At 37.5% G+C, this 14,735-nt stretch overlaps 1 protein-coding gene across 4 annotated transcripts in view; it reads left to right on the top strand.

Annotated features, from left to right (window-relative positions):
- The window catches only part of LOC150086894 (sorting nexin-6-like), a 375,374-nt gene that overhangs the window by 128,327 nt on the left and 232,312 nt on the right, over nt 1-14,735 (top strand). For all 4 annotated transcript variants that reach the window (XM_090371664.1, XM_090371665.1, XM_090371666.1 and 1 more), the window contains exon 7: nt 1,177-1,207. In XM_090371664.1, the coding sequence (XP_090227790.1) occupies nt 1,177-1,207 (31 nt within the window). The remainder of the gene's footprint in view (nt 1-1,176; nt 1,208-14,735) is intronic.

Genomic DNA, 14,735 nt, shown 5'->3' with positions numbered 1-14,735 from the left:
AGTTCCCTCCATATGCATATCAGCTCAACCATACCAATATAAATCTCATAATGTGGTTGTGCAGCAGCAGCAGTATATTATAAGCCAGTATGACACATGGATCAGAACTTTCAATGTGAGAATGGTGGTTCAGCTGTCACATCAGTAACTTTTCTGTGGATGTGACTGCAACTTGTCCAAATCTCTTAAAATCAAGCCTATGGATGCTATTCAAAAATAACAGATCTTAGGTGATAAACTCAATGAGGAAAGGGTTCGAGTGACTTATAAAAAATTCTTGGAACACATTCAACAAACCATAAAAGAGGGTAGTTGGTGTTGTGCATATCTTTTTCACAAAGACATGCTGATTTCAGAAAGTGTCATGGAGCAAGTTCAAGGCCACAGGAACATTGTTCAGCAGATCATCCAGTTGTAGGAGCTGCATATCATGGCCATCATTGAGAAATGCCATTTGGAATGGCCATGTTCCCAATGTTTATGGACTTCTAGAACAGTGGCAAGAGTTGCTGTGAAGTGATGAATCTCACGATGTTTCATTGCAATGGACATATTTGGGAGTGGAGATTGGCAAGAGAATACTTCCTGTATGGTGGGCTGATTTGGTCCATTGCTGGTAATCATGAAACCATGGATGTTTTATACAGTTATGCACTGCTTACACTGGGCAGTATTATGGAAAGACCTGATTGGTTATCACCCTGACAGTACATACTGTCATACAGCAAGAGCCATACAGGACTAGTTTGTAGACAGCAATATCAAAGTTTACTGCCTGGCCCATAGCCTTGACATTGAATACCTGTATGGTAAACTGGATTGTCTAATTAGGCTGTGGCTAAAATTACCAGTTTGGTCTAATGTAGCCAACCTTTTTTTTTTTTTAATAATCAGGCTAAATTCAAAACTTGCAACAGGTTGATGGTGGATTAATCATTTCATGATTTAAGCCATCAGCCTTAAAGTAATTAAGGATATAATAATCTTTTTTTTTTTTTTTTTCCTGCAGGCTTCAGATTTAAAGATGAATTGTGAACTTAATCTCTTTGCTCTTCTTTTTTTTTTTTTACCACTTATGAATAAACATTTTAAGTTCCCTAATTTTATTCAGTAATTACTAATTGCTCAGTCTATTAATCTATAATTATGTTTAAATCTGTTTTACTTTATTTTCAGGCCTTTAATAGCAAGACATATGCACAGCAAAGTAAGTATTTAAAGATGCATAATTATTAAATCAGTAAGATTAGTAGAAATTTAAAGTTAATAATTCTTCAAACAGAAATTCTAAATAAAAGAATATAATATATTTATATTAATCTGTGTAAAAATGAGTGCTTTATTTAGGTTATTGCCTGTTGTTTTTACAACATATTTCTAATCCACATTTTTAGAATATAGTTTATTAGCCTCAGGTGCTTGCCAGCACTGATAACACTTATATTGTAATCTAACAGAAATAAAATGTTCAGTGTTATTATTCAACAAGCTTTACCTGGCAGTAAAGCTTGTTGAATTCATTGGGTAACTTCAAATGTTAGAACCTAAATTGTATTTTATCGAAAAAATAAATACTGAAATACCACCATGATAAAATGTATATATGCATCTCCTACCTTCCTGCCATCCTATCACATCTCATAAAAGTATGTTTAAAAATTCTCTGGACTTGTATACACCAGTTCCTACAGAGAGGTTTAGCATTTGTGTAGCATTTTTAGTGATAAACTTAAATATTTCAAATAATTTCTTCATTTAAATAATCTTAATGCTTTTATTATTATTAAGAAAACTCTAAACATGAAAGATATCAGAGCCTATAGTACTTAGCACTGTAAATGTTAGTGAGTTGAAGGCTGAGAAGTTACTAATGATGTTAGACTTGAATTTCTATAAATTTTTGGGAGATAGACATGATGAAAGTTTTTTTGTGAAACAGAAGTAGGAGGGATAAATGAAGTAGTCAAAGTTGGTTCTATGACTTTAGAATTGGGTAGTGAATGGATGCTGATTGGTAGCAGCACATGTTCAGAGTGATCTAGAAGAGTGGAGGAATTATGGATAGCATTTCAGAAGAATAGTGTCCATGGAGGTATCTAGAGAAAAGGCATACAGCAAAAACTGAAATATAGTAGAGAGAGAGAGAGAGAGAGAGAGAGACCTTGTTAGAGATGGATCATTAATTAACCTGGCTGGCCACTTTTGAATAGCATCTAGGAACTAAGAGAAGTTTTGGAGACACCACCCCAGATGTGGACACAATATTTCATGGTAGGATGTATTTTAGATTTGTACAGAATCAGTAGTTTTTCAGAAAAAAAGTAGCACCGAGAGCAAAAAAACAGAATCCAGTTTTTTTGATGTGGAGGAAGTGGTATTTTTAATGCACTTATGTCGAGAGATTGGAAGTCAGGAAAATCCCCCAGTAGTGATATGTGAGCTTGTCTAGAAATCTGAGTGTTATCAAAGTAGAACAAAGGGGCAGTAGACTTTGTTTTTTGTAAGAAAATAGAAGAAACCTGTGTTTAGGATTGAATTTGACCAAAATGTTTTCACCCCCATTGGAGAATTACCTGGATATCAGCATTTAAGGTGGTGAATATTTGATAAGTTAAATTGTGAAGGACAATTTCTCAAACAGGAACTGTACTATCATCAGCAAAACCATGCATAGGATTTCTAGTCAGTGGCATTGCCAAAAACATTGCCAAACTAATAGAACAAGCTTATCTGCGAAAAGATCTAAACCTCCCAAGGATTTCCTAATTCATTTCACAAATATACGTGGTCTCAATTCTAATCTCAACGATGTCCATTTCCACTTGCAGTCTTCCAAACCCCATGTACTTTTTCTGACAGAATCTCAGTTATCGGTTGATTCAACTACTGCTCATCTCAGATGCCCAAATTATTCGCTGTATGATTCCTTTCGCCTCAAAGGTGGTACTTGTGCATATGTCCGTTCTGATATTCCCTGTCAGAGACTTGGCAATTTGGAATCTCCTCTCTTTGATCTTCTCTGGCTTAAAATCTCTCTACCTCATTGTGTCAAATTCATCTGTTGTCTCTACCGTTCCCCAAACTCCACTAATCACTTGGAGCTCTTTGACTTCCTCTCGTTGCAACTTGACTTTCTCCAGTCCAACTTTCCTAACAGTGAGGTAATTTTCCTTGGTGATTTTAATGTTCACAACTCCAGCTGGCTTCCGTTTTCTAGTCACACTGACCCAGCAGGTCGAGATGCTGAGGCTTTTGCAATTACTAATGACCTAGCACAGATTGTTCATTTACCTACAAGAATACCGGACAATCCGAATCATACAGCCAATACGCTCGATCTTTTTCTCACAAACAACCCTTCTAAGTACACGGTCGAAGTGAGAGGTCCTTTAGGCACTTCAGACCACAACTTGGTGATTGTCTCTTCTCCAATGGAACCTTTATCTCATGGCTATTCCCAACCTCGTGTTGTTTGGCATTACAAGAATGCAAAATGGGATGACCTGCGAGACTTCTTTTCTTCTTTTCCTTGGTCGGATTACTGTTTCAAAACTCCTGATGTCAACGTTTGCTCGGATCGTGTCAGTGAAATTATTCTTGCAGGAATGGAATCCTTTATCCCACACTCCACTTTAAAATCTCGTCCTTTATCTAAACCTTGGTTTTCCAATAAATGTGCTAAGGCTGTTCAAGAGAAGAATGTTGCATATCGTAATTGGCTTGTTTCTAATTCTTCAGTTTCATTTTCTGCCTACACCAAAGCTCGCAACAATTGTAAAGCAGTTATTAATCAGTCCAAACTAGAGTTTGAACAGGCTAAGAGTAGAAAACTTGCTTCTTGCCCTAATGGTAGCCGAGCATTCTGGTCTCTTGCCAAAGCTATTGGCCGCAACTTTTGCCCATCTCTGCTTCCACCTCTGTCCAAACCAGATGGTTCTGTTGTCACTTCAGCCAAGGATAAAGCTGACCTGCTAGCATCCCATTTTTCTTCCAGCTCATGTATTAATGATCTTGGTAAAACACCTCCCACCATTCCCAACACGGTCCATTCAATGCCTCCTGTGGTCTTCCGTCCAAAGGATATCAGAAGGATTTTGATGAATCTTGATGCTAAGAAAGCTCCAGGTCCTGATGGTATTTCTCCACTTGTTCTCAAAATCTGTGCTCCTGAACTTACTCCTATTCTTTGCCGAATTTTTTCACTTTCTTATTCCAAAGGTGTTTTTCCTTCTTCTTGGAAATTTGCTCATATCCAGCCAGTTCCTAAAAAGGGTGACAAATCCCTCCCATCCAATTATCGTCCCATTGCAATTACTTCTATTCTTTCTAAAGTAATGGAGAAATCAATTAACCGCCATCTCTTAAACTACCTAGAAACCTTCCGTCTGATCAACGATCGCCAGTATGGATTCCGTCAGTGTCGATCCACTGGTGATATTCTGGCTTATGTTACCCATTTATGGACTACTTCAATGGAAAGGTTCGGTGAAACCCAAGTAGTTGCTCTTGACATCTCAAAGGCTTTCGATCGTGTTTGGCATAAAGGTCTTCTAAACAAGCTTCCATCTTATGGTTTGCCAACTGTTTTTAGTAATTGGTTATCCAGTTTTCTCTCTGATCGCTCACTGAGGGTGATGGTAGATGGCTCTCTGTCTTCTAACTTCTCCACTAATGCCGGTGTCCCCCAAGGTTCAGTTCTTTCCCCCACTCTTTTCCTCTTGTATATCAATGACCTTCTTCCATTGACTGGAAATCCTATCCATAGTTTTGCCGATGATAGCACATTGCATTCAACTTTCCATTTTGAGAAACCTTGCCCTGCTCAATCAGCTTCAACTTCTCGAAAATCTGCTACCAATTCCTTAAATGCCGATCTTCAGGTAATTCTCCAGTGGGGCAAAGACAACTTAGTTGATTTCAACCCTTCTAAAACTCAGTCTTGTCTTATATCTCGCAAAAAGGATTCTTCTGCTCCTATGCTTATCTTTAGTGACACTCCAATTTCTAGGCAAAAGGATATATCTCTTTTGGGAATTACCCTGACTTCTAATCTCTCTTGGCACAGGCACATTACAAATATTGCTTCCTCTGCATCTAAAAAACTCGGTTTTCTCTTTCGCTCTCGGCGTTACTTTTCTTCCAAAACAGCTGCTCACTCTGTATAAATCGCAAATCCGCCCTGCCATGGAATATTGTTCCCACATTTGGGGTGGTGCCCCCAAAACCTCTCTCAGGCTTCTTGATTCCATTCAGAAGAGGGCAGTTAGGTTAATTAATGATTCATCTTTAACAGAGTCTCTCCACTCGCTTTCTCATAGACGTACTGTTTCTGCTGCATGCCTCTTCTACAGATATTTCCATGGGCACTGTTCTTCTGAATTGGCTTCTATAATTCCCGCTCTCTCTTTCAAAACAGTCCGAACACGTGCCGCCACCAGCCAACATCCATTTACTGTTCAACTTCAAACCCACAGAACCAACTTTTCATCTTCCTCATTTATTCATTCAACTGCCGTTTTCTGGAACAACCTTCCTTCATACGTATTTCCTGAAAATTACAATCTACAGAAGTTCAAGTCCAATGTCAACAAATATCTTCTTTCGTCTTCTCAACCTCCAACCCAAGCACGGTACTAAGTATTATAGGTTCTAATACCTCTCGTGTTTGGGGTTCACATAAAAAAAAAAAAAAAAAAAAAGTAGAGAAGTTAAAATCAGAGAGCTGTTTATCACTTGCAGTGAGTAGTTGCAGAAAAACAGTCCATAAGATGAGAGCGTAATTAGAAGAATTTTGTGCTGAATACTATCAAAAGCCTACGAAATGTCAAGAGCGCCAAATTTTAACATCAAGTTTTGTCCAAAGATGAGTAACATAAGGCAACTGCAGATTGACACTGACAAAACCTGTATTGACAATCATTGAATAGATGATATGTTCTGAGATAGTTTAAGTTTCTTCCATTTACTTTGGAAGGAGTGCAGGTAAGTATAGTGGAATATTGTGTGAAATATTCAATTTACTATTGAGTCGTAAACAAACAATACTCTTCCTTTCTTAATGTTCTGGTCCAATGTGGGTACACATTTTACTACCTCTGTCTTCAGGAAGCTTGTGTGTGCAGGCCAATTTACTAATTATGGGCCTGCACACACTCCTGGACACTTACGTACTACTGCCTGTACTTTGTTTACCCATGCATGGACTCATTCCAGTTTCGCTTGTGATAGGCAATTGGAGATTTATAAGGTAAGAACAGCGCCTTCTAATTGCAGTTATCCTCTTGGTGTTCGAGATAAGTGTGAGTGAGTTACAAGCCCATGATTTTTTTCACCTGATCATATCTTCCCCGTGATAATGAGTTTCTCTATTGTCTAAATCCCTTATTATTCGGACACATCTGAATGTCTTGCTCGAATTTTACACTCTTACTATATACAGTATATACAATTTCTTGGTAGGAAATTACATTCTATAATTCCATGAAAAACACCTATTCCTTTTCAGCGGAACGATTCCAAATACCATGTTATGTGTCTTGGATTGTGGGATGTGTTATGTTGGTGAAACTGCCAGGAGGTTAAAAGATCATATTTCAGAGCATGAGGTGGGTGGCTCTCTTCACTGCCAACTTTGAATACTCTGCTGTTGCTAAACATTGGGTTGAGCAACATAACCCTAATCCCTGTTGAAACATTGAAACCATCACCTACTCACTGTATTACCACCGGCGCTCATGGTTTGAGGCACTCCACATTGTTAGCTGCTGTTGTACTATGAATTGCAATTGGGAAGTTCATATACACACCATTATGCAGCATGGATAAAAGGATGGTTGAGTAGGAACAGACAGAGAATGGTAATATTATTAGTGGAGTCCCCCAGGGTTCAATGTTGGGCCCATTGCTGTTTTCTGCATTTATCAGTGATATTGATGTCATTCTGCAGTGTGACAAGCGCTGGCATACATTATGCATTAATAATACAGCATCACTAACACCAGACTTGTGATTTATGATCATGCCCAGTTAACTTCTGTTCTATTAACAAGTGTATATATACTCAATGCACTGTACATTAACTAGCTGATGAAAGGACACCTCGCCCCCTAAAGCTACTATTTTTGTCAGACTTTACTACACTTTACAATCTTTACATATATATGGGCTATGTTTCATCAAAATCGGTATAGCAGTAACTGTGTTCAAGATGAAGCACATATTGGCCACTACTTTTTCAATAATTTAACGGCATAAGCAGTAATGTATCATTAGTTGCTATTTACGTCGAAAATATCAAACGGCTTGAACGCGGAAAACTGTTATAATGGGGGGGCGTTACAAAATTTGTCTTGCAAAGTGGGTGGTCGCCCGAAAAGGTTTGGGAACCTATGCTCTAGGGTTACTCATGGTAGTGGAGAAAGAAAAGGATCTGGGGTTAATTGTGCAGTCAGAGATGAAGTTTTCTGATCAGTGCAGACAGGCTGCAAGAGTAGCTCATAGTGTCTTGTCAGTGATATACAGCAATTTTGCTAGCCGGGATAAGGAGATGATTGTCTCCTTGTATTAGGCAATAGTCAGGCCACATTTTGAGTACTGCATACAGGTCTGCAGGCCTCATTTCTGGAGGCCTTGAATTGTTTGAGCAAGCTCAGTGCTGATGGGATTCTTCCTCTTGCTCAGATTACTCACCTGAGAGGACATAAATTCAAATTGAGGAAAGACAATTGTAGAACAGATCTACAGTTGGTTCCAACTACCAACCACCAGTGGGTGGTTGGTAGTTGGAACAAACTTATTTCATGTTGTGCAGGTCAACAACTTAGGTAAGTTTAAGGCAGAGTTAGACAAACATTTGGATTGAATGGATGGGTGAAATGGGAAGGGCTGATGCTACATAAGCTTGCTTTCTTGCATAATATGTATCTGCTAATGCTATATCTGTTTTAGCACTTTATTTATCTATATATTTTATATTGCATTTTATTTTATTTTTAATAGTCTAATTTAACCGTTTGTCGGTTGTTATAAAAAAATTATAGTGATATGCAGCTCGACGCCCAAGGCCTGTTTCCTATTAATAAGCCAGAATCCATAATGGCAATCACTGATCAGATGGAAGTTTTCTATGATAATTTAAGTGTTCACAGTTAATTGATTTCTCCCTTACTTTAGAAAGAGTAGAAGTAATTGCAATGGGAAGGTAATTGAATGTGGGAATTGGCACCTTTTTTTAGGAACTGGATGGATGTGAACAAATTTCCAAGAATAAGGAAAAATACCTTTGTAATAAAGTGAAGGGGAAAAAAAAAAGGTACACAGAACAGGAATAAGTTCAGGAGCACAGGTTTTGAGAACAAGTTGAGAAATAACGTCAGAATCTGGAGCTTTCTTAGCATCAAGATTCATCAAAATCCTTCTGACATCCTTTTTTCTGGCTTATTTCGGGAAGTCCACAGGAGCCATTGAATGGAGTGTACTGGGAATGGTAGGAGGTGGTTTACCAAGATCATCAATACATGATTTGGGAGAAAAATAGGAGGCTACCAGGTCAGCTTTATCTTTGGTTGAAGTGGCAATAGAACCATTTGGTTTTGAGAGAGGTGGGAACAGAGATGGGAAAAAGTTACGGCAAGTACCATTTGGACAAGAAAGTTTTCTACTTTTAGCCTGTTTAAAATGTAGTTTTGACTGATTAATAATAACTGCTTTACAATTGTTGTGAGCTTTGGCGTAGGCAGAAAATGAACCTGGAAATTTGGAAAGAAGCTAATTGCGACATTCAGCATTGTTCTCCTGAACAGCCTTTGCACATTCATTGAAAAACCAGGTTTAGATAAAGATAAAGGACGAGATTTTAAGGTGGTGTGTTTAATAAAGGATTCTATCCCTGTAAGAATAATTTCACTGACACAATCTGAGCAAACATTATTATCAGAAGTATCGAAATAGTAATCTGACCAAGGAAAAGAAGAAAATAAATCTCATAGATCATCTCATTTTGCATTCTTGTAATGCCAAACAACACTAGGTTGAGAATGGCTATTACAGAAAGACTCCATTGGACAGGAGATCATCACCAAGTTGTGATGTGATGTGCCTAGACAACCACTCACCTTGATTGTATTTAGAAGGGTTTTTTGTAAGAAAAAGATCAAGCATGCTGGCTATGTTTTTACGATTATCGGGTATTCTGGTAGGTAAATGAACAAATTGTGCAAGGTCATTAGCAATTGCAAATGCCTCTGCATCTTGGCCAGCTGAGTATGTGTGAGTAGAAAATGGAAGCCATCTGGGAGTTGTGAACATTAAAATCATCAAGGAAAATTAGCTCACTGTTAGGAAAGTTGGAATGGAGAAAGTCAAGTTTCAAAGAAACTAGTGATTAGTGGAGTTAGGAGAATGATAGAGGCAACAGATGAATTTGACAGAATGTGGTAGAGAGATTTTAAGCCAGAGAAGATCAAAAAGAGCTGATTCCAAATTGCTAAGTCTCTGACAGGGAGCATGAGAACAGGCATATGCATAAGTACCACCTTTTGAAGCAAAAGGAATCATACAGCAAATAATTCAGACAACTGAGGTGAGATGAGCAGTGTTTGAATCAACTGATAATTGGAATTCTGTCAGAAATAGTAGATGGGATTTGATCCATCTATATTTCATCTAATATTACTGCTTTACTATTTTTCTCCTCAATTCTTTCACTTTTAGAGCATAACCTTCCCATAATTACTTATGCAGACTGTTTGAAAATATGGGCCATATCTCATTCAGTTGAACAAGCAGAAACAATAACTGTATTGATCGTTTACATCTAATTTCCTGCTCTCCTTCGGCCTTTGTCCTAAACCCATGAAAATTTGTTTCTTCTATTCACAAGGGAAACTACGCCATTTCAGTTTATTCCTGTAATGGGAAATTTTGGTTGTTCAAAAAGTTGCAAAACAGCTTTGAATTTACTTTATTCTACATTTTCAGTTAAAGCACACCTTAAATTCCAAGATTAAATCTCTGAAATGTGCATGGAATTTAAGACAATTTAATTCATATATATGACTATTATAGTAAACATGTCCAAATTGCATCCTGGTATGATATATAGTTCTGGAACTTGGTCTGCCTCTGGTAAAAAATTTCAATCATCATCTCTCTATTAAATTAGAGTTCATTAAAGCCAGATTCCTTTTCACCAGGTCAAGGTGAAAAGAAATCCTGGTATATTCTAGGTTTGTTTGTCTGAGATGAACATAAACCTAGAATATATTCCTATCTACGGTCTGTTAGTAACAGAATTCATTAAAACTTTGGCTAAATTGTGCTCTTCATTTTTCCATCTATATTGGTAAAACTGGCTTTAGAATACCTCTAAAAAACACCACAGCTGTATCTCTTGCACGGTTAAAAAAAAAAAAAAAAAAAAAAAAACCCTCTGCAGATAGATTTTTTTCCCCATATCTAACTCTAAATTTAGTAACTGTGACATTGATCTTAGATAGAAATAAAAGCAATCAGAATATACAGAAGTAATAAAAGTGATAATAGGGTGCATTCTTTTTTCCTATTGCTGCTTGTTGTAGCACTCTGACATATGAGCTTTCAAAGCATTTTGCTAAGTTGCTGTCACAGCTCATTGGTAACACAAACTATTATGTAAATAGTAGTGTTCATTTTCTGCAGCCCATTAAGGAATTTAGCATACTTGAAAGTGAGGTTATGGTTGTGATCTCTGTTTACATCTATTCCAACACAGCTAGTGATTTCTTTTGCTATTGACTGTTGGACATGATCTCTCTCTCTCTCTCTCTCTCTCTCTCTCTCTCTCTCTCTCTCACCATTTCTATATTTTGTAGCCACCATCCACAATCTGCATTGTTCTGTTGATAGTTCAAGTGTTGCATTTTGCAGTCTTCTGCAATGTAATGGTGGTATGCCATACTACTTTTATTTAAAGTTTATAAAGGATCTCAGAAAGCTTCTTTGTGTATATTTTCTTAGTACTGTTTTTATTAGTTGTGTATTCTTGTCACTTTTATTTCTATCTATATTTTAACTTTTAGTCTATAAAGTTTTTTGTTTTGTGAGTTAATGCTAGATTTCATTTAGTATAAAAAGTAAAGATGTATCAGCATTTAGTTCAGTCAATCCATTTAAAGTCTTAAACACTTTCATCAGTTTCTTTTCAAGTGCTACAGTTTGCAGAACTAAAGTCTTATGATAAGGATACCCTTTTGTGTCCCAGACTAATCTTATTGGTATTCTCTGCAATCATTCCAATAGATCTGCATCCCTCCTGCATTTTTTTGATATAGGTGGTAGTACTTCCATTCTTTCTTTCCTAACAAAAATCATAACTTTGAATGAACTATTAAACTATGTTCTGACAAATGCCAAGTGTTTACCAATACCTCATCCAAGTCATACTACGGATTGTCTATGCCTGAAATGGAACTTTCCTGGCATTTTGCCAGTCACATTTCATGTGGTTGGACAATATAGGTCATTCTCAATTTCTGTTAACTTAAACCTGTAAAAAGAAAACAAAGAGTAGTATATTTAGCTACATTTTAAGTAGTTGTAGCAAGTTAAATTTTTAAAAATAAATTTTTTTATTAAAGTGTACAGTTTATCTTCTATATCATATATAGAAGATATCATTAGCATTAGTTGAGGCATATGATGCAAGAAAGCAAGCATATACAGCATCAGCAAAAAAAAAAAAAAAAAAAAAACATCCCATTTCACCCATCCGGTTACTCCAAATGTTTGTCTAGTTCAGTCTTAAATTTATTTAAGCTATCAACCTCCACAACAACAGATTGAAGTCTGTTCCAGCAATCAACTATCCACTGGCTAAAGGCAAACTTCTGCACATCTATTCTACAACTGTCTTTCCTCAATTTGAATCTGTGCCCCCTCAGGTTCTTAATCTCAGCAAGCGGAAGTATCCTGTCAGCATTGACCCTGCTCAAACCATTCGAGGGGCCTTATACACCTTGATCAGATCACCTCGTAGGTGCCTAGTCTCCAGATGCTGCAACTTGCAGAACTTAAGCCTTTCTTCATAAGTGCACCCTTTTGTTCCTCTCGCCGATCTTGTTGCCCTTCTCGGTACTTGTTCTAGCAATTCTACATCCTTCCTAAAATGAGGCCTCAAGACTTGTATATGGTACTCAAGGTGTGGCCTGACCATTGCTTTATACAAAAGGTATAATCACCTCCTTGTCTCTGCTAGCAAAATCCCTATATATATCATTGACAAAACTCCATGACCTGTTCTGGCAGCCGTCAGCTCAGAGAACTTCATATCTGACTGCACAATTACCCTCAGGTCTTTTTCATTCTCCAACTCCCTGAATGTAGTCGACACAGTTGATACATTTGTCTTGGGTTACTGCTACCCGAATGGAGTACTTTGCATTTGTCAGTGTTAAACTTCAGTTGCCACTTCTCAGTGCATCTGCCTAAATTTTCTAGATCCTGTTGCAGTAGGATACTGTCTTTCTTTGTCATTAACAACCCTGCCAACCTTTATATCACCTGCATACTTGGATATTAAATGTGATATACCTTCATCAATATTATTGATGAATACACAAAACAACAATGGGCCCAGCACTGAACCCTGGGATACTCCGCTAATAACATTAGACCACAAAGAGCAGTGTCCATTTATTACCACTCTCTTCCGTCTCTCACTCAGCCATCCCTTTATCCATTGCAGTAACTTGCCCTTAATGCCATACCGCTCCAATTTGTATGGCAGTCTTCCATGTGCAACAGTATCAAAAGCTTTCCTGAAATCCAAGTATATGATATCAAAATTATTTTTTGCATCCAGTAACTTTGTGACAACATCATAGTATCCAATCAAATTGGTCAGACTTCCCCTTAACAAAACCATGCTGTGTCTGAGCTATTACTGCTGTCTTGTCTAGGTGATCCTGTATCATCTGTTTAACCAGTGACTCCATTATTTTCCCTGGAACGGAAGTTAAACTAACGGATCTATAATTATTCGTCACCCTTTGAACCACATATATGAATTGGCGATACATTTGCACATCTCCAGTCCAATGGGACCTCCCTAGACTCTAAGGATGTTCTCATAATTATGGCTAAGGTTTGCTTACTTCCCTTGCCACCTCCTTCATTTTAACTGGATAGAATCCATCTGCCCCAGGTGCCATTTTTATGTTTAACTTCAATTTCTCCTCCACTTTGCTCTCAATTATTACAAAATCACTTAGCTCCCTGATAAACTTCTGACATTCCTCTCCTTGAATAACTCCTCATGTGTGAATGTAGATGCAAAATACTCATTCACTTATGAGCAGGATCATATACTGATGATCCTGCTCAGTTACTTCAGCAGGATCATCAGTAGTCGAAACATTTATGTTAAGTGGACCAATCTGATTCATCCCCTTTTCTAGAGTTTACATGAGTAAAGAACTCTTTCCTGTTTTTATTTGCATCCTTTGCCAAAGATTTCTTGTAATCTTCCTTTGCCTGCCTAACCTCCTTTGTGGCTTGATTACAGACTAGCTTATATCTGCCATAGGCTTCTGTGTTGCCTGATAATTTATATGCATCCAATGCATTTTTCTTCTCTGCCACAAGCTTCATTAATTCATCTGACATCCATTTAGGTCTGAACCTTGAACAGTATTTCTTAGTTGGTATGAAAAGCCTACTAGCCTCCAAGATTAAGTCCCTGAAGGCTTCCCATTTAGAATTCACCATTGGTAACATCATCAGGTGATCCCACGGTATAGAATTTAAAAACTGTCTGAGACCACTGTGAATACCGTCACCTAGCAGTACCTTTATCTGCAAATTTTTAATACATGAATAATCACTGCTGATAATCAGATCAAGGTTATTACTCCCTCTGGGAGTAATAACCTTGATCTGATTATCAGTTCAAGGGGCAAGGTTATTACTCCCTCTGGGAGTAATAACCTTGCCCCTTGAACATGTTGCTGTAGAAAACAATCCTCCAATAAATCCACAAAAGTCTTGCTAGTGTGCGAGTGACCAACTCACAAGTTCCAGTCAATATCTGGAAAGATACAATCCCCCATTACAAGACATTCTGATTTACTGGCCCATTCTATTTCTCTGCAGAACTGTTCATTGTACTCATCAGAGTCATTAGGCCTATAACATACACCTACTCATTTTCCCTTTCCCAGTGTTTGCCACACCAAACAGGCTCAACATTGCACTGTCCACCCATGTCAACTGGTTGCACTTCCTTAGATTTTGTGTTTCTTAACTAACAGTATAACCCCTCCTCCCTTCCTACCCTGTCTGTGTCCATTGTACTCCCCAAATTCCAATTCTGCACTGCTTATATCTGCATGACATGTCTCTGATATCTCAACAATATCTGCCTTTGATGTCTTGATCAAAATCCTGAAATCCAAGTATATATCAAAATTATTTTTTGCATCCAGTTCCTTTGTGACTACATCGTAGTAGCCAATCAAATTGGTCAGACAATACTTCCCTTTAACAAACCCATGCTGTGTGTGAGCCATTACTGCTGTCTTGTCTAGGTGATTCTGTGTCACCTCTTTAACCAGTTGTATATGTTGTATATAAAACTCAAAATATCTTATGATTTATCTTACATGTCCAACTTTATTAGTGGATGAAATGGTAGTTGAATCAAACCACCTTGATATTACTGGAATAAAAATCAAAATATTATATTATAATATGCTATTCAT

Source organism: Mastigoproctus giganteus, chromosome 4 (genome assembly GCF_048544385.1).
Source record: "Mastigoproctus giganteus isolate SK-2022 chromosome 4, ASM4854438v1, whole genome shotgun sequence".
Lineage (NCBI taxonomy): Eukaryota > Metazoa > Arthropoda > Arachnida > Uropygi > Thelyphonidae > Mastigoproctus > Mastigoproctus giganteus.
This window is presented reverse-complemented; position numbering and strand designations above follow the sequence as displayed.